This window comes from Chanodichthys erythropterus, chromosome 23, assembly GCF_024489055.1.
Source record: "Chanodichthys erythropterus isolate Z2021 chromosome 23, ASM2448905v1, whole genome shotgun sequence".
Classification (NCBI taxonomy): Eukaryota; Metazoa; Chordata; class Actinopteri; order Cypriniformes; family Xenocyprididae; genus Chanodichthys; species Chanodichthys erythropterus.
The window spans coordinates 33,041,072-33,060,396 of NC_090243.1; the positions used below are offsets into that span (position 1 = coordinate 33,041,072).

At 40.7% G+C, this 19,325-nt stretch overlaps 1 protein-coding gene across 1 annotated transcript in view; it reads left to right on the plus strand.

The window, feature by feature from the left end:
- The window catches only part of LOC137013778 (ADP-ribosyl cyclase/cyclic ADP-ribose hydrolase 1), a 220,447-nt gene that overhangs the window by 151,443 nt on the left and 49,679 nt on the right, over positions 1-19,325 (plus strand). The window contains exons 4-5 of the mRNA XM_067377706.1: positions 4,864-5,002; positions 5,149-5,231. Coding sequence (XP_067233807.1) covers positions 4,864-5,002; positions 5,149-5,231 — 222 coding nt within the window. The remainder of the gene's footprint in view (positions 1-4,863; positions 5,003-5,148; positions 5,232-19,325) is intronic.

The following is a 19,325-nucleotide window of genomic DNA, read 5'->3' on the forward strand; positions in this document are numbered from 1 at the left end:
CATCTTGTTCTTGTGTGCACCCGTGACATATATATATATATATATATATATATATATATATATAATATATATATAATATATATATATACACACATATATCAGGGCTTCTTTAAAAATAATTACAACAGCAATCTTCTGTGAGAAGCACAGTGACCTTACGATTCTGTAATGTTTTTAGTTACTAAATACATTACTGTAGTAAAACCATGTTTTACTATGTTAATATGTATTTGCTTGCTAGATCATTTTTTTAATCTAGTATTGTATGCTCCCCGCTCGTCTTCACATGTAACATACATTAACCATACTGTGTGACCATATATAATATGATTAAATGTTAATTAATTAAGTGTATCAGCAGATAGCCATCACAAATCAAAGAAGAAATTCCTTAGAAATATATTTTACCTAGCTGATGATGGGGATCACTCAGTCGCTTTTTTTTCAAACTCAAATGCAGTTACGCCGGGTTTTTGATCAGCGAATATGTGCAAAACGATGGCATCACATTAGGCTACGTGCTATGTCATCTTAGGTTATGAGCACTCAGTTTTTGGCCAAAATCTCAATTTATAAAAGATGTAATACTACTGTACTGTATGCATAGGTTATTTATGACTAACTTAGAAGGCAATTGCTAGCCCCCTCCCTCTCTCTCCGCCGCCGGTCTCAGGCTTCAAATGCATAAAATATGAAACTTTATAGACATACCAATGTTTCTTTCGTAAAGACAACGTTGTAGCCTACTTATTCAAACAACAAGATATTTATTTACCGTTGCAAGACGTTCAGCTGCTGTGGAACTTCAGTTTGCGGAAGAAGTTTGACTGACAGTTTGTGCGGATCCAAAAAGATTTTGTCACAAGCATTTTTTAATACTTTTATTAGGCTTAATATATTTGTAAATCAGACAGACAGACAGACGTAAAGAGTGACCAATACCATTGATTTATTCTAGAAAATAAATAAATAAAATAAAACAACTCCCAAAAAAAGGGCACTTCGGAGTGTACGGACAAAAAGGGCATGTGCTCTGCACAGGTTGAGCCCTATCTGTGCACGTGCCTGCTCCCATTACTGATATAGGATTACCACTAGTGACTACTAGCTTAAGTCCCTCAACCGGAAGTAAGATGACAAAACGAACGTAATGGCGCCACCCTTGTTGTCGCGGAAAATAAGGTGAATACTTTGAAAGATGCGCGGATGCGACTGCGCGTGTGACACGGGCGCGGAAAGTAAAGTATACCCGGGGCTTAAGGATTTTTATCATTTTTCTTCCGCCGTAGAACGCATCGTGCAGCCTAAACCGTAAGGCTTAGAGACTTGAGACTTTGCCAGATGATAGTCCTCAATTTGGGGAGAACCTCAGAAACCATGACCCCAATCGGCCAATAGGTGGCGCTACAGCGATCAAAAGTGGTAAATCAATAATAACTCCTAGACTGTTTGCTAGACTGTTTGTCCTAGAATCAAGTGTCTTATATCTTTGTAATCCTTGGTTAAAGACGGACAAAACCTATATCTCCGATTTCACTGCTGCCTGAAAATTTTTTCCACAATTCTGAATTTTGTCCAAAACCTACTTTTGTGAACTAGTCCTAGGGTTTTTGCCCGATCGGAACCAAACCAGTGCAGAAATGTTCTCTGGAATGTGAGTATATAAAGTTATCAAAAAAAAGTTGAAATTTTGTTTCACGGTCGCTAAGAAGCGCCAAAATGTACGATGTGGGTGGAGCCACTTTCACTAAAATGGTTATAACTCGAGAACGAAATGAGATATTCACACCAAACTTGGTACATATATGTATGGGCTAAATTTTTGGTCACGATGATAAAAATTGCGATGATTTTCCACTAGATGGCGCTATAACATGAAAAAAAACCCATGAAAACGGCTATATCTATGCAACCGTTAGTCTGATTGACTTGGCATGCAGTGTCTTGGTCCAAGGGGGTATGACGGTCTATGAGGGCATTGGCGTATCTCAAAAAACTTGGCCGCCATCGGCCAATGAAGTTTGAGCACCTATTAGACAAGGTTAACGGAAGCTGATCGGAACCAAACTCGGCGTGCATGATCGACTCATGGGCCTGGAGGTCTGTAAGAATCTTGAAAGAAATCGGCCACTAGTTGGCGCTAACGAGTTTCACGACTCAGTAATCACATGGTGTTTCATAAATCCACACAATATGTATATCATTTGATAGATCTCCTCTTGCTGAACAATTTTGCCTCAAAAAACCAATGCTGTTAATCAAACCGTTCATTAATTATTCATGAATATTTTAAAAAACTTCTTTTGAGTCCTAGGTTTTTCGCCCAATCAGAATAAAACCAGTGCAGGACAATTCTCTGGGCTCTCTAGATCAATAATTATCAAAAAAAGTTGAACTTTACTAAATGGGTCGCTATAACAGGGTAATTTAGAAAGTGGGCGTGGCTAAATATACCCAAAAGCCTATAAAACCTAAACGAAAACTCAGAACTTCACGAAAATTGGTGACCACAGGCAGGGTCTGACTATAAAGAAGCACACCTATTTTTCTGGAGATCGGACCATAGATGGCGCTATAACTGTTAGAAAACTTTTGAAAACTTGTGTTTTTAGTGCTTTTGGATGAAAATGTATATAACTCTGGCTCTGATCGACTTATTTTCAAGGGAGTTATATCTTTAGACTCCTGAATCCTTCCCGAGTCCAACGATTCCAGTCTTGCCAGGTTTCGGCTTATAGTTTATGCCACGTTGTGATTTAGTGCTTACAGTTTGTCCGATCGAGACGAAACCACCGTAGGAAACACGAAACCTAAGTTGGTTTACTATATATTAAAGCCCAAATGTCAAAATTTTAATAGGAAGTGGCAAAAAAATCCAATCAAAGTCTTTCATGGGTAATTTTTAAGTGTTTATAACTTAAATTATTATTATAACTCAATTTGTACCAAAATTGACCCACATATGTATGGGCACACTCTGAGGACACCCCAAAAAGTGTGGAAGATCACTCAATAGGTGGTGCTATAACTGCCTAAAAACCTTGAAAACCATATTTTTCTACATTAAATTGCCTGACACTGTCATTTTGTGCCACCAGATGGCAGCAGAAGGTCACTAATATAAGTGTAATATAAGTAATTCAAGGTTTTGTCATTTATAATCTCTTTAAACTATATAAATCCTCAAAATAACATTACCAATCACATTTTGTCAAGGTTTACCACTTCATTTGATCATTGAGACCTGAAAATTATGATTTTTAAAGGGGAAACCTAGAATCTGCATTTTCTTAACTTATTATTGATTTCAAATATCCATTTATGCAACAAAATATGTGTGTAAGCATGTATAATCAATGGAGTTAACATGTAAAATAAGCCTTAGGAAAAACAGACACTGTTAAAATGAAAGTGAGCCATTAAGAGGTCCTCTGCTGCCACTTGCTGTCTAAAATAGTAATTTTGTCATACTATTCACTAATATTGTGCTATAATTAATTAATTCATAATTAAACTTAATAATATCATTTTAACATTTACTAACAGTTTTTTTCTTAAAATGATTCTACATTTCAATTAAAGTATTACTTTTAACAGTTGTGCCACATTAATTAAAAGAAAACCTAAAATTATGTGTTACGTCCCAGGATTTATTATTTTGGTCATAATTTATTATTATTTGTTTCACAGCGGTTTACAATGGTGTGGGCGTGGTTGAATGCCCTGTGCCTGTGTTTTTTGCATGCTCTTTCTCTCTCTCTCTCTCTCTCTCTCTCTGTGTGTTTGTGTGTGTGTGTGTGTTTGTGCCAAATCACCACCACCTGTAGCTCGTTTGTGAGAGATTGCCTTAGACTGGGAGTATATTGGGGCAGTACAGAGCTTGCTGGAGAAGACAAACTTCTTCCCTGCTCCAGATTGAATGTTGTGGGGTTATGTGTTTGCTTGTGACATTGTGCTACATTAGTTGTGTGATAGCAGTGGCTAACAGAGTTTAGCAGTGGCTAACTGTGCCTAGCCTGGACCTATACTCAAAGAAAGTGATGAAAAGTCTAACTTCACACTGAAAGTAGAGAAATGTATTGTGTGCTTTTTCTTTATCTTGTTTGTGACTATTGTGTGTGTGTGTCTGTGTGTGTGTGTAAGCATGCTTCATATGTATCAAGTATTATTGTTTAAACCTTTTCTTTTCTTCTCATTTTAGCATATCATAGCTGTTCCTCTATGAATTGAGTGGTTACATGCTTAATAAATAAGACAAACGGCCTTAAATGCTTGAACCCCGATAAATGCTGCTAGCAGCTTTAATTATACTTGAATTTGTTTTTTTACATCTCAAAAAGCCACAATTTTACCCGGATTTGTGTGGACTTTCTGTGCTTTTTCAGCTTGCTTAACCTAAACCTACCGCTCAGTGGGGCGAGTGCAAAGGTCATACAAATTAGTACACTTTAGACATGCTGCTAACAATAAATAACTTTGTGTACATAACATAATAACTACATGTCAATTAACTCACAATAATTTGCAACTATATGTCAACTATCTCTCATTAGAGTTAAAGTAGACTGCAAGTACATGTCAACTTATTCTACTAACCCTAACTTAACAAAGTTATTCATAGGTTGGGGGACCATCAAAATAAACTCTTTGCAGATATTAGGCAGTCTACAAATACTCTAATGACTGGTAATGAAATGCAGTTGCAAAGTTACTTATAGTTAGTAGAATGTCTAAAGTGGTGTATTAAAATAATTAAAATAAAGTATTACCCAAATCAAAATATTTCCAAAGACTGTGGTTAATTGACATGATCTATATTGAATTTGATTGCTTTGATTTTAAGAAGCTTCGCTCATTTTAAAGTTGCTCTTCTGGAGTAAGACGAGAGATCTCATGCACAGCTATGTAGCCATCACAGGACCCTTCTGGACATTAGAAGACACACTGGTGGGATTCATGTTCAATGATCTGATCTGGTGTGGACAGCAGGAGACAGACAGAGGTACAATAAAATGACAATTACAATTACTGCTTTTCTGATGTTAGATGGACAAAAACAGATTATGCTGAAAACATTTTATATTCCTGTTCTTAGTTGCAATTCATTTATAGGCTACTAAAGTCTTTTTTCTCTCTGTCTGCCCCAAGGTTTTGACTATCAGTCATGTCCAGAATGGTCAAGCTGTTTGAACAATCCTGTGTACTCACTATGGAAGCAAGCTTCTCAGAATGTAAGTTTTGTTTATCCCATATTTTTTAAAACAGGGGTTCTCAAACTTTTTAATAATTCAGCACAATTTTAAAATGTACCTTATTTTCCAGAAAATAAGTCATGTATGTTGCACCGGGTCAATCAGAATCAGAAAGATTTATTGCCAGGTATGTTTACACATACTATGAATTTGTTTTAGTGACAGAAGCTCCACAGTGCAACAGAGTGACAGCGACAAGACAAGTGTTATGAATGCGAGGCTCAGGCAGGAGATCCAAGTGCAGCGTTTTATTTACAGTGAGAATGGTCGTACAGGCAGAGTCAATCAGGAACAAACAGGAGCAGCAAAGGACAGGCAGGGTCGTAGTCAGGGTACAGGCGGTAGATCAAAAGGCAGGCAGATATCACTCACAGAACGGTATACAAAACACAGATCAGGACAGGCAGCGATGGATCAACAGCGGGTAACAGGCAGGAACAATAACAATAAACAGACCGGATATAAACGCTTGGAATTGTAACAGGAGTTAGCAATACTTCGCGGTGAGGTGGTGTGAGTGGAAGTCCTTTATAGTCCTGATAATGCGTATCAGCTGGGTGTGGTGATTAGTGTGGAGTGTGCATGACTGTATGTGGCAACAGGTGATTGGTGGAGAGAGTGCATGTGATTGACAGGGAAGATTATGGGAAATGGAGTCCGGAGTGAACAGGAACAGACTGTGACCGTGACATAACGCCCCCCTCCCGGAAGGCGCGTCCTCGCGACGTAAAGGAACAGCTAGGGAGGGGGGGGTGGGTGCATTGGAGATCTAACAGCAGCCGAGAACGGGATCTCCAATGCAGCCCCAGGGACTCAGACGGCCACGGCAGGTCGGGCGGCTCGGGCGGCCACGGCAGGTCGGGCGGCTCGGGCGGCCACGGCAGGTCGGGCGGCTCGGGCGGCCACGGCAGGTCGGGCGGCTCGGGCGGCCACGGCAGGTCGGGCGGCTCGGGCGGCCACGGCAGGTCGGGCGGCTCGGGCGGCCACGGCAGGTCGGGCGGCTCGGGCGGCCACGGCAGGTCGGGCGGCCACGGCAGGTCGGGCGGCCACGGCAGGTCGGGCGGCCACGGCAGGTCGGGCGGCCACGGCAGGTCGGGCGGCTCGGGCAGGCGGGCTCGGGCTGCTCCGGGACGGCAGCGGGCTCGGGCTGCTCCGGGACGGCAGCGGCCTGGTAGACTGCTCCGAGACGGCAGCGGCCTGGTAGACTGCTCCGATGTCAATAGAACTCGAGTTCCTCAACGCACGCAGGACAGCCAAGACATAAAAAGTGAGCACAGCCCTCTGGGCCAAGACAGGACAGACCAGGAGAGCAGGCTGTGCTGGAGCGGACTCACTGGCTGGAGCGGGCTCTGGAGCGGACTCACTGGCTGGAGCGGGCTCTGGAGCGGACTCACTGGCTGGAGCGGGCTCTGGAGCGGACTCACTGGCTGGAGCGGGCTCTGGAGCGGACTCACTGGCTGGAGCGGGCTCTGGAGCGGACTCAATGGCTGGAACAACCCCTGCATCCTTGAGCACCGCAGGGGCGGCCATCTTGCCCGTGGGCACTGGCAAGGCAGCCATCTTGTCCATCGCGTCCAGGGCGCTTGAGTTCGTAGCAACCGGCGAACTTGAGAGCGTTTCAACCGGCGAACTTGAGAGCGTTGCAACCGGCGAACTTGAGAGCGTTGCAACCGGCGAACTTGAGAGCGTTGCAACCGGCGAACTTGAGAGCGTTGCAACTGGCGAACTTGAGAGCGTTGCAACCGGCGAACTTGCGTGCGAAGCGTCCGGCTGTCTTGAGTGCGAAGCCCGTGCCCGTGGGCACTGGCAAGGCAGCCATCTTGTCCATCGCGTCCAGGGCGCTTGAGTTCGTAGCAACCGGCGAAATTGAGAGCGTTTCAACCGGCGAACTTGAGAGCGTTTCAACCGGCGAACTTGTCCAGAAACTTTTGAATGTGTGCCTCGAGGGTACTGCTACCTTGCTGCAGGTTGACACCATGCTGGGTCCATGCTGAGACTAGAAACGCTTGTGGAAGCTGCTGGATCGTAGATGGCGAAGTATTCTGTAATGAATGCGAGGCTCAGGCAGGAGATCCAAGTGCAGCGTTTTATTTACAGTGAGAATGGTCGTACAGGCAGAGTCAATCAGGAACAAACAGGAGCAGCAAAGGACAGGCAGGGTCGTACACTGTTAGACATTTCAAGGGGTTTTTACAGTAACTTACTGGCAACACTGTTGCCAGTAAGTTACTGTAATTAAGATTTACAGTACTATAACCGTATTTCAGTTTTACAGTAACTACATGATACTGTAATTATGTAATGCGGTGCAATTACTGTAAAAAACCCAGGTAATCAGTACATTACTGTAATTTTTTGTCCTAAATATAGATTTCATAATTTTTATATAGAATTATAGAATTAATTTAATTAAGTCCTACTGAGATACAATTCACACAAAATTATTCCAAAATATCATTTTATTTTTTATTGAAAACATTGCATATGTCACAAAATAAACAGTCTGCCAATGCTGGAAAGGATGTGTTAAAAATGAAATTTTTTACACATTAATGGGAGAGTTTAGGGACAACATTTTTTTGTGTTAATTTTAACTCATTAAGCTGTTATTGTTTGTAACAAAATAAATGTCAAAAAGCTTAGCACAAAGATGTGTAAACGTGTTAAATTAACACATTGTGTTGTCCTTCACTACATGCATTATGTTAAAAAACATACAATGATATAAAGTCAATGGTTGTTTAGCTTATTGTCAAAAAAATATTATAATTAAATATCAAAAATTGCATTCATGAAACTGCAAAATATGAATACATTAAGCAGTCAAAAATGAAATGTCCAACACAGGAAAAAACAGTTCTTTTCTCAATCTCATTAGGTAACCCCACTTTCAAAATCATTTCACTATTTCCAAAATTTGATTAATGTACACTGGTGGCCAAAAGTATTTAAGTGTCTTAATGTTTTTGAAAGAAGACTGTTCAAGAAACATTTCTTCTTATTATCAATGTTCTCCTCTAAATTGAAAAAAAAAAAAAAAAGAGACAACACACTGTTTTTGTCCACCTTTGGAAATAAATGATTGGTTCCAGTTCAGAACTTGACTGACAACATCAGAATGTTTCCTGGTCTGTCCACGAAAACAAATGTACTCAGTCCTTCAAAGGAGATCCAGGCTCTAACACTATATAAAAACATGAGAGAGAGAGAAAGGAGAGAATTCCATATTAGTGTCAAATTATTTTTAACCTCCGTTTTTAAATCTTTTTTTTTTACTATAACTTAAAGGGTTAGTTCACCCAAAAATGAAAATTCTGTCATTTATTACTTACCCTCATGCCATTCCATACGTGTAAGAACTTCGTTCATCTTTGGAACGCAAATTAAGATATTTTTGTTGAATAGCATAGGGAGCAATGACATTTCCTCTCTCAAGATCCATTAATGTACTAAAAACATATTTAAATCAGTTCATGTGAGTACAGTGGTTCAATATTAATATTATAAAGCCACGAGAATATTTTTGGTGCACTAAAAAAACAAAATAATGATTTATTTAGTGATGGCCGATTTCAAAACACTGCTTCATGAAGCTTTGGAGCGTTATGAATCTTTTGTGTCAAATCAGCGGTTCGGAGCGCCAAAATCACGTGATTTCAGCCGGTTGAAATCGACCATCACTATATACGTCGTTATTTTGGGTTTTTTTGACGCACCAAAAATATTCTTGTTGTTTTATAATATTAATATCGAGCCACTGTACTCACATGAACTGATTTAAATATGTTTTTTAGTACATTAATGGATCTTGAGAGAGGAAATGTCATTGCTCCTTATGAAAGCCTCACGTAGCCATCGGATTTCAACTAAAATATCTTAATTTGTGTTCTGAAGATGAATGAAAGTCTTACGGGTGTGGAACGACATGAGGATGAGTAATAAATTACATTATTTTCATTTTTGGGTAAACTAACCCTTTAAGAATATTTATGTATATATTTAAGTAACATCTTTTTGTCAATAGCATATTCAAAAATTTTAGCTGAACTGTAAATTAAATTATGCCAGATTAAATTAATACTTGCATATCCTAAATTCTGTCCAAAAATGCTGAGATCCGTAGAGAGAAAGATTATAATCGACGATTTAGCCAATTTCAGCCTGTCTGGAGGGAAGGGGGAGCTGTGTGAGATAAATACACAGTAAGACGCATGCAAGAAATCATTATGTGATGATTTTTCTCCTCCCTACAGTAGTTAACCTACCTGTGCGCTGATATTAGGACCTTCCTGGTCAGTTGGGACTGCAATGGTAGAGTCTTCGGCCTAATAAAAGATCAAAATAATTCAAAAGTATAAACTAAAGTTGTTTATAATGCTAAATTTGGTATGAATGATTTAGTGAGAATTGTAGTGCTTACCTGGATAAATGTAATCTGGTGAGACTGAACATAGAAAATGGTCCATCTTATGATTGGTTCATTTGCTATGTAATAAATAAAATGTTTGAAATGATGTAAGTCACTTATTTGATAAAAAAGTTAGCAAATTTATAATGCTACCTAGTCTGCACCAGTGAATCCACTGCTTGCTTCACATATTGCTAATTCAACAATGCTAGTGACTGATGCATTAGCTGTGCTTCAGCTATACACTACTGACAATGACAATGAACTTTATGGCCCGCAAAATGTCGCTGTGGCGCGCTTTTAAACCAGTATTACAATAAAATAGGCAGAAAACATTGCTTTTGTTAAGTCATTTAAGTAACAATATGATTTCGAGTAACGTTACAGCTTACCTCAGAAATCTTGCTAGCAGTCACCGGCGCTTTGTTGCAGTTGAGACCTTTAACCCTTTCGATCGTGAGTTTAAAATATTCTAACTGTCCCCCCAGAGTGAGTTTTTTTTAAGGCGACCGTTATTTTAGAACGTTCGCCTTTAATGTTTCCATAGCGACGCGTCTTGCGTGTCACGAGCGCTGAATGCAGCAACAATAACACTGTATGACAGATGGATCGCTATTTTTTAGTTTTTCCTTTTTTATTTAAAATATTCGCAAAATTGCTTACCATGTCATCAACTATCTGATATTCCGATTCTCAAATATGTGTAAGTGAGTGTGCATTGTCGTTTTAAAACCTTTATAAATTATCTTTATCTTGATCTGTAATGCGAGATGGGCGCCGCCATCTTAGTTTGCGCTGCAGTTCACAAGAGTCCTGTCAGTCGGATTTACAGCAGGTTAATTCATCATTTTCTTCCGAAATATATGCAAGTAAGTGGCTGGTGAACTGGAAGAATAATAGAGTAAACTTTATAGTCACTTAGGCCCATTATGTGTGTCTGATATGAATAAATGTCGCCAAATTATATTTGTTATTGCTGCTTCCACTGATGTCGGACATCAATGTGTAAATTATAAACGCTTAATGTATTGTTTTAATGGTGCTTATGCATATTTAAATGTCTGAAACCTTAAAAGAAACATTATGTGCCTGAAAACACTGCATAGCTGTGATATATGACAAGAGCTGCGCGTGTCCGTCTCGCAGCCAGAGCGCGAAAGCACAGTTTGAATCTGGCAGTTATGTGACGTCGCTGAACGTTCGAAATCCCATATGTGGTACCGTACGCCCAGGGGCACTGAAATAAAAATTCCATATGTGGGACCGTACCGCTCAAAGGGTTAAAACACGCATACATAAATTGTAGTAAATATTCCATAATCTAACAAAATCTTTGTCAAATGAAACATTAACGCAGTTTACCGTGGTAAAGATTTTTTTTTTACCTTGTTTGCTGGTCTCTCTCTCTCGGGGATAAGTCTTCACGGGGTGCATCAGTACACCGGCCGCAGACTGTGGCGCTGCCGCGCTGGTTCCATCTCTACCCCGGACGCGAACGACGCGATTCAACAAAATACAGAACCCATTACAATCACTGTTGTTTGCACTGAATGCTCCGGCGCGACACGACAAATCCCAGACAGTATAACGTTACTGATGCCCCGTTATATGTACGGTACTCCGAGTCCAAGCGCTCGCGCTATTTCTGACACAAGGGACAAACAGGTTTGCATTTTGTAAAGGTCCGGTAGCTTCAGTGTGTCCAATAAAGACAGCCACGGGCTGTTATCGTTGTAGACACGCGGTGTAAGACAATTAATGTCAAACCAAATGTACAGAAAAAGGAATAAAAAAAATGGAGCCAGAGGATCCGTTACAGCAAATACAGTAGTATACTGCAAATTTAAAAAATACAGTAAATCGCTGTATGTAGTGTGTAACGTCACAGAAAATTCCCATAATGCAAAGGGAATCACAGTTATTTACTGTAAAGAGAATTAGAAGTATAATACTGGGTGATATATGGTAAATAACTGTAGAAATTACAGAAATGTCTAACAGTGTAGTCAGGGTACAGGCGGTAGATCAAAAGGCAGGCAGATATCACTCAAAGAACGGTATACAAAACACAGATCAGGACAGGCAGCGATGGATCAACAGCGGGTAACAGGTAGGAACAATAACAATAAACAGACCGGATATAAACGCTTGGAATTGTAACAGGAGTTAGCAATACTTCGCGGTGAGGTGGTGTGAGTGGAAGTCCTTTATAGTCCTGATAATGCGTATCAGCTGGGTGTGGTGATTAGTGTGGAGTGTGCATGACTGTATGTGGCAACAGGTGATTGGTGGAGAGAGTGCATGTGATTGACAGGGAAGATTATGGGAAATGGAGTCCGGAGTGAACAGGAACAGACTGTGACCGTGACAACAAGACACAGATACTAAACAGAATAAAAGATTAATATACAAATTTACAAGATAGACGAAGTGCAAAAAAAGCAAAAAACAATATATAATGTAGACAATTTGTATGTACAGTTCTGATGTGTGCAAATTAAAATATAAATAAGTGTTTTAAGTAAAAATATAATAGTGTTTTGTGTTCTGTGTTTGTCAAGTGTTCATGAGTTGGATTGCTTGAGGGAAGAAACTGTTCCTGTGTCTGGTCATTCTGGTGTTCAGAGCTATGTAGTGTCGACCAGATGGCAACAGTTCAAAGAGGGAGTGTGCTGGGTGTGAGGGGTCCAGAGTGATTTTCTTTGCCCTTTTTCTCACTCTGGATAAGTACAGTTCTTGGAGAATAGGGAAGGTTGTACCAATGATTCGCTCAGCAGACCGGACTACCCTCTGTAGTCTGCTGAGGTCAGATTTGGTATCTGAGCTGAACCAGATGGTAATCGAAGTGCAAAGGATGGATTCGTGATGGCAGAGTAGAACTGTTTCAGCAGCTCCTGTGGTAGGTTGAACTTCCTCAGCTGGCGAAGGAAGTACAACCTCTGCTGGGCCTTTTTCACAATGGACTCTTTCACAATGGACTCAATGTGGTTGTCCCACTTCAGGTCCTGGGAGATGGTGGTGCAGTCACAGTGCTGTTCATGATGGTGAGTGGGGGGAGAGCAGGGGAGTTTCTCCTGAAGTCCACGATCATCTCCACTGTCTTGATCGTGTTGAGCTCCAGGTTGTTAAGACTGCACCAGACAGCCAGCTCTCAACCTCCAGTCTGTAAGTGCAGTCATTGGTGTACAGGGAGAAGAGCAGTGGGGAGAGGACACAACCCTGAGGGGCGCCGGTGCTGATGGTGCGGGTGCTGGATGAGAATTTTCCCAGCCTCACTAGCTGCTGCCTGTCAGGAAGCTGGGGATCCACTGACAGACAGAGGTGGGCACGAAGAGCTGAGTTTGTTTGGGCAGGAGGAGTGATGGGATGATGGTGTTAAAAACATAGCTGAAGTCCACAAACCGGATCCTCGGGCAGCCACGGCAGGTAAGGCGGCTTGGGCAGCCACGGCAGGTCAGGCGGCTTGGGCAGCCACGGCAGGTCAGGCGGTTTGGACGGTCACTGCGGAACTGAGTCCATAGTTGACCCCAGCGGGTCAGAGTCCATTAGTGGCCATAATAAATTGCAGTCCAAAGGTGGCCATAACAATTCAAAGGCCCATGCCAGCAGTGGTCGGGCAAGGTCCCCACCCACAAGCTCCCCACCCCTAGGTATACTGCCCCCCCCCAAAAAAAGTTCTTGGGGAAATCAAGGGAGGCATTGGCGGGTTCATGGGCAAGGAGCTCGGGTGGCGCCAGCAGGGCAGATGGCCTGAGCGGCAGCGGTAAAGCAAATGGTCCAGGCGATGGTGGCAGGGCCGACCAAAGCTGCTCTGTTGCCGTATCAAGGAGAGCGGGCAGTTCGGTGACGGCCTCCATGGCCGTATCAGGGAGAGCAGACAGCTCCGGGACGTCCCTGGTCTGTCCAGATGCTGGAGAACATAATGCAGTCCCATATTAACTGCATCATCCACAGACCTGTTTGCTTGGTAAGCAAACTGCAGGGGGTCCAGTAAGGGTCCAGTGATGTCCTTCAGATAAGCCAGAACCAGTCTTTCAAATGACTTCATGGCCACAGACGTTAGAGCCACAGGTCTGTAGTCATTAAGACCAGTAATTTTGGGTTTCTTTGGGACGGGGATGATGGTGGAGCGTTTGAAGCATGAGGGGACTACGCACAGCTCCAGTGATCTGTTGAAGATCTGTGTGAAGATGGCGGCCAGCTGGTCAGCAGAGGTTTTCAGACAGGCTGATGAAACGCTGTCTGGGCCTGGTGCCTTTCTTCTCTTGTTCTTTCTGAAGACCTGGCGCACGTCATCTTCACTGAACTGAAGTGGAGGAGCGGGGGAGAGGGGGTTGGAGGTGTGAATGGTGATTTTTTTTCTTTTTTTCAAACCTGCAATAAAACTTGTTCAGATCGTCTGCCAGTTGTTGATTCTCCACAGAGCTGGGGGATGGTGTCTTGTAGTTGGTGATGACTTTTAGACCTTTCCACGCTGAAGCTGTGTCATTAGAAGACAACTGATTCCGAAGCTTATCGGAATAATTCCTCTTTGCCACTCTGATCTCCTTTTTCAGTGTGTATTTGGCCTGTTTGTACAAGACTGTCCCCATTTCATGTCAAACTTTGTTGTTGAGAAAACACACACACATGCACACACAGAGAGAGAGAGAGAGAAATAATGTGAAATACATTATATAATGTGAAATACAGTACATAACGGTTGATGCAAAAACTTGAGAAAATGAGATCCAGGCAGTAGATAAAGTTGATGAAAAATTATTTATTCATTACAATTAAATTTAGCCTCACATGCAAACTTTAATCGATAATGAAAATACTTAATAAAACCAAAAGATAAAATAACAACCATAAAGAAGCAGTCAATAGTTAATAATAAAATTTAGAGTATTGTAAAATCCAGAGTATTATATCTAATAGATGAAAATCAAAAAAGAGCAATAATTAAGACATTTGCAGATAAGAGACAAGAAGTAGAAGCCAAGGAGAGCAAAGGAGGGAAGAAAGCTGAATTATCAATGACCCGGTCAGCTTTAAACCATGAGCATATGGGGAAATTTACATCCCACACAAACGGATGTTTTTGTTAAAAGAAAAGGTTAAATGGTTTTACCCATTTGTCATAGACAAAAATAGTCCAGTGTCCAGTGTCAGAAATAGATATAAGAGTTGTTTTGACAAATTTAGCAAATCTTACCCTTTTAAATGTCATCAGGAATAATAACAGACATATTTTGATCAGATTTCAAATTCAAATGATTAATTCTGAAAAACATCACTTATACAGCACTTGGCAGGCGTCCAATGTCTAACCACAAAAATGTCAGCATGACCTGTCACACTGGAACACTTGAAGAACAACTGAACATAACAAGCATACTCTTAAATATAAAATAAATATAACCATAAGGGTACAATAACAAGTAAATACTTGAAAATATGATAAAAATTAATATATAAAGTAGGAGTACATGAATATATGAAATCAAAAGTGAAACTGATAAATCATAAGCCACAAATGATTAAAATAAATATTAATAGAAATGCATGAATATGAATATTGACCATTTCGGATCCATCACGGTAAATAAAATTAAATGTTTACAAGCATTACAAATATTTATTTTAGTTCCCCTCCCTCCACAACAAATGTAACTGTATTTAGAACAAAACAAATATTATAAATATAGCCTATAAAATAAACATACATTATAGTGGCAATCATTGCAAACAGCATATACATGAATTTATTTTAAGTGAACGCGAAACTGAAACTCCTCTTTGTTACGCTGTAGTTGTAGTAAAGTCCACAATGAATGAATGAATGAATGAATGAAGGAATGAGGGAATGAAGGAAGAGGCATTTATATAGCGCTTTCCTATGTACTACTGTACACCCAAAGCGCTTTACAATCATATCAGGGTCTCTCCTCATCCACCACCAGTGTGCAGCATCCACTTGGATGATGTGACTGCAGCCACAGTACAACGGCGCCAGTGCGCTCACCACACACGAGCTGTAGGTGGAGAGGAGAGAGAGTGATAGAGCCAATTCAATGGATGGGGATTATTAGGAGGCCATGCTTGGTATGGGCCTATGGAGGGAATTTGGCCAGGACACCGGGGTACACACCTACTCTTTACGAGAAGTGCCATGGGATTTTTTAATGACCACAGAGAGTCAGGACCTCAGTTTAACATCTCATCCAAAGGATGGTGCTTGTTACAGTCAGTGTTAATTTTGACAGCAAATTTTGATTTAGTTTTAGTCATAGTCCTTTGACTAAAATGCCATTTAGTTTTAGTCATATTTTAGTAATCGGAAATTGTTTTAGTTTTAGTCTAGTTTTAGTTGACTAAATATCATAAGATTTTAGTCGACTAAATCTACAGTAGAATAAGTCGACTAAAATCTAATTTAGTTAAATTGTAAGCATTAAGCATTTCCAATAAAAATACTTCCACGGATCCAATATACTGATATAGGCACATCTGATATTCCCCAAACTGTTTATGTTCACCCAACTGTACTTTGCTCACCAAAGTGGACGGTTTTTGACCGTTCAAGTGCAAAAACACACGGAAGAGCAAAATTCAGTACTTTTCAGGGATTGACACACTTATCATTGAGGTAGGCTACTATTATAGATTTCATTTAAAATTTTTTATTAGATTTGATTGTTAGTTTTTCCTGCTTTCATTGTAATTTTAGTTAAAAGTTTTAGTAATTTTTTGTGTTTATGTCTTTTAGTTTTTGCTTTTAAATGTCTATAACTTTTTATTTTTTGTTTATTTTAATACCTCAGGTTATGCTAAAGCTTAGAAACTATTAAGTTTACATTTTTATAAGTTTACATTTTTATATATTTATCTTTTATTTCAGTTAATGTTTATTTCAAGTAATGAAGATTTCTTTGGTTTTAGGTTTAGTTAACAATAATAACCCTTATACTTGTAAAATATATTGAATAATGTGTCAAATAATGTTCTTAGTCTTTCCTTCCTGTGACAGAAGATACAGTAGTTTACTATGAATTAAACAGAAATTAAATTAAATACAGTTTATTGTTTAAACAAAATAGCAATAATAACCAGGAAAAAAAATAATAATTATAAACCATCCCGAAATACACCGTGACTCTTATTCTGAAATGTCTGCAGTCTGCACTGTAGCAGGCTGCTCATGAGGGAGATAAATATGCATTCTTACAACCGTCTAAAACATGCTACCATATAAACATAGTGTAGTAAACATTGTCATAATTCATCAACATCAGCTCATAAGGAATCGCATGGCACAAATGTGCGCTATTCATTAACTGCGCATCAGTCAGATGTGCTGCTGCACGAGCCTGTAGAGCGCGCAACAGTGCCGCGTTTCCCGCGGTTAGATCAGCACATTACAATTCAAATGTGCGCATCTTCCACACAGGACAGCAGTTCTGACTGGATATCTTCCCAAATCGTCCCTCTCTTTCATTTTCGTCTCGTTTTTATTCTTTGACGAACATTAGAGTAGATTTTAGTCATAGTTTTAGTCATTCAAAACGCATTTTTATTTAGTCATCGTCTCGTTTTCGTCCGTGAAAAAATGTCGTTGACGAATAAATTAACACTGGTTACAGTACAGTGTCCCCGTCACTATACTGGGGTGTTAGGACATAGACATATAATAAACACTAGACGCCCTATTGGCCGCTTTGGACTGTTGCTGCGATACGTCAACGAGTCCGCCATATTGTGCGGGGCAAGACTGCGCTGTTCACAAACACAAGTAAATGGACGAGCTGCGGTTTTTCTGGATAAAAACAAAAATAACGTTTACATTTATCAACCAATTTCAGTGGTTTATAATGTACGTGGTGTACAAACAGTTCTAGTTACTTAAGATCTCTATAGTTAGACATATAAAATATTTATTTTAATTAAGAAATAGTCAAAGCTCAGGCTTGACATGTATTTGACTGCTTTATTCTTGCATAAGAATTGTGAAAACGCCCATACTAAGATATAATTTAATTTTTTTTCACATTAAATTAAATAAAGTTTTCTTATTTTAAAAAATGGATTTTCTGTCTTTAACGCAATTTTAGCTTTTCTTGAGCTTAGAATTGACCACCATTGATAAAATTAAACAAATCATCAAATACAAATCACACAGGCTGCTTTCTGTATTTTTATAGCACTAAAATGAAACAGATATTTACAGAAAGATACTCCAAAAACATCCAACAACAAAGATAACTGATGGATCCTTTATGGTAATACATATGATGGTACAACTACAGTGCAATGCAAATAAAGAAATTGAGAATAGTAAATAGTTTGTTATACACTATAAGAAATAGTTTATGTAGTATATAATATTGTCAATAAACAAATAGTATACAGCAAATAAAATAGTAATGGATAGAACATTTATAAAATAGTATAAGTACAATAATATAATATCATAATAATAAATATATTGATAATAGCATATAGTATAATAATACTATAATAATAGTGTTACAACAGAGACACGGAGGCAGAGATAATAACAATCCAGGTGAGTTTATTTCACAATTAGCAGAGCACTGGGTGATGAATAGCAGGTAATGGGATCATGAGAGATGAAGAGAATATAATACTGTCCTGATTCTGTCTTGCAGATGCTGATGATGGAAGGAACTGACGGAGACACTCACACACACAGGCAGGTAAGTCCACACGAGGAGCAGGAGACAAGGGAGCTGGAGGAGACGTCTGGAACAGGTAGATATGGCGTTGGGAGTCCTTAAGGTAAGCATACATACTAGGTAGTGCAAACGAGACCGGACAGTGAGTGTGTGTGAGTGTGGTGTCTTTATACAGGTGCTGATTGCGGTGCTGATGAGTCACAGGTGGCGGTGATCAGTATGCTGGTGATTGAGTGCGTGGGTAAGGGAGTGAGGTGGAACCTGACGTGTCTGTGATAGTACCCCCCCTCCCACGGCCCGCTCCTGAGGGCCGCGGACCCCGACGTCGTGGTGGTCTTCCTCTCGGGCGTGGGGCAGGTCTGTCTGGGTGATTGGCGTGGAAGTTCTGTAACAGGATAGGATCAAGGATATCATTCTTGGGAACCCATGAGCGTTCTTCGGGGCCATAGCCTTCCCAGTCGACGAGGTATTTGAGCTGACCACCACGGCGCCGGGAATCCAGGATTTCATGAACCACGTAAGCTGTGCCGTCCTCCAGGATGAGTGGAAGGGGGGGCTCGGCGGCTGCCACGTCAGGTTCTGTGGAGGGAACAACAGAAGGGTGGTGAGGCTTAAGCAGTGACACATGGAATGTGGGGTGGATTCTACTATACTGTGCTGGGAGTTGAAGACGGTAGGTGACGGGGTTGATCTGCCGGATGATGGTGAACGGGCCAATGAAGCGGGGACTCAGCTTCTTGCAGGGCAGACGCATCCTGATGTCCCTGGTGGACAGCCAGACCTTCTGCCCCGGTTGGTACACTGGAGCTTCGGAGCGCCGAAGGTCGGCTGTCGCCTTGCGTCTGCGCAGGGCTCTCTGCAGTTGGTGATGAGCTGAGTCCCAAACCCTCTCGCTCTTCCGGAACCAGTAGTCGACTGCGGGGACGTTGGAAGGTTCCCCATCCCAGGGGAACAGTGGGGGTTGGTAGCCGAGTACGCACTGGAAGG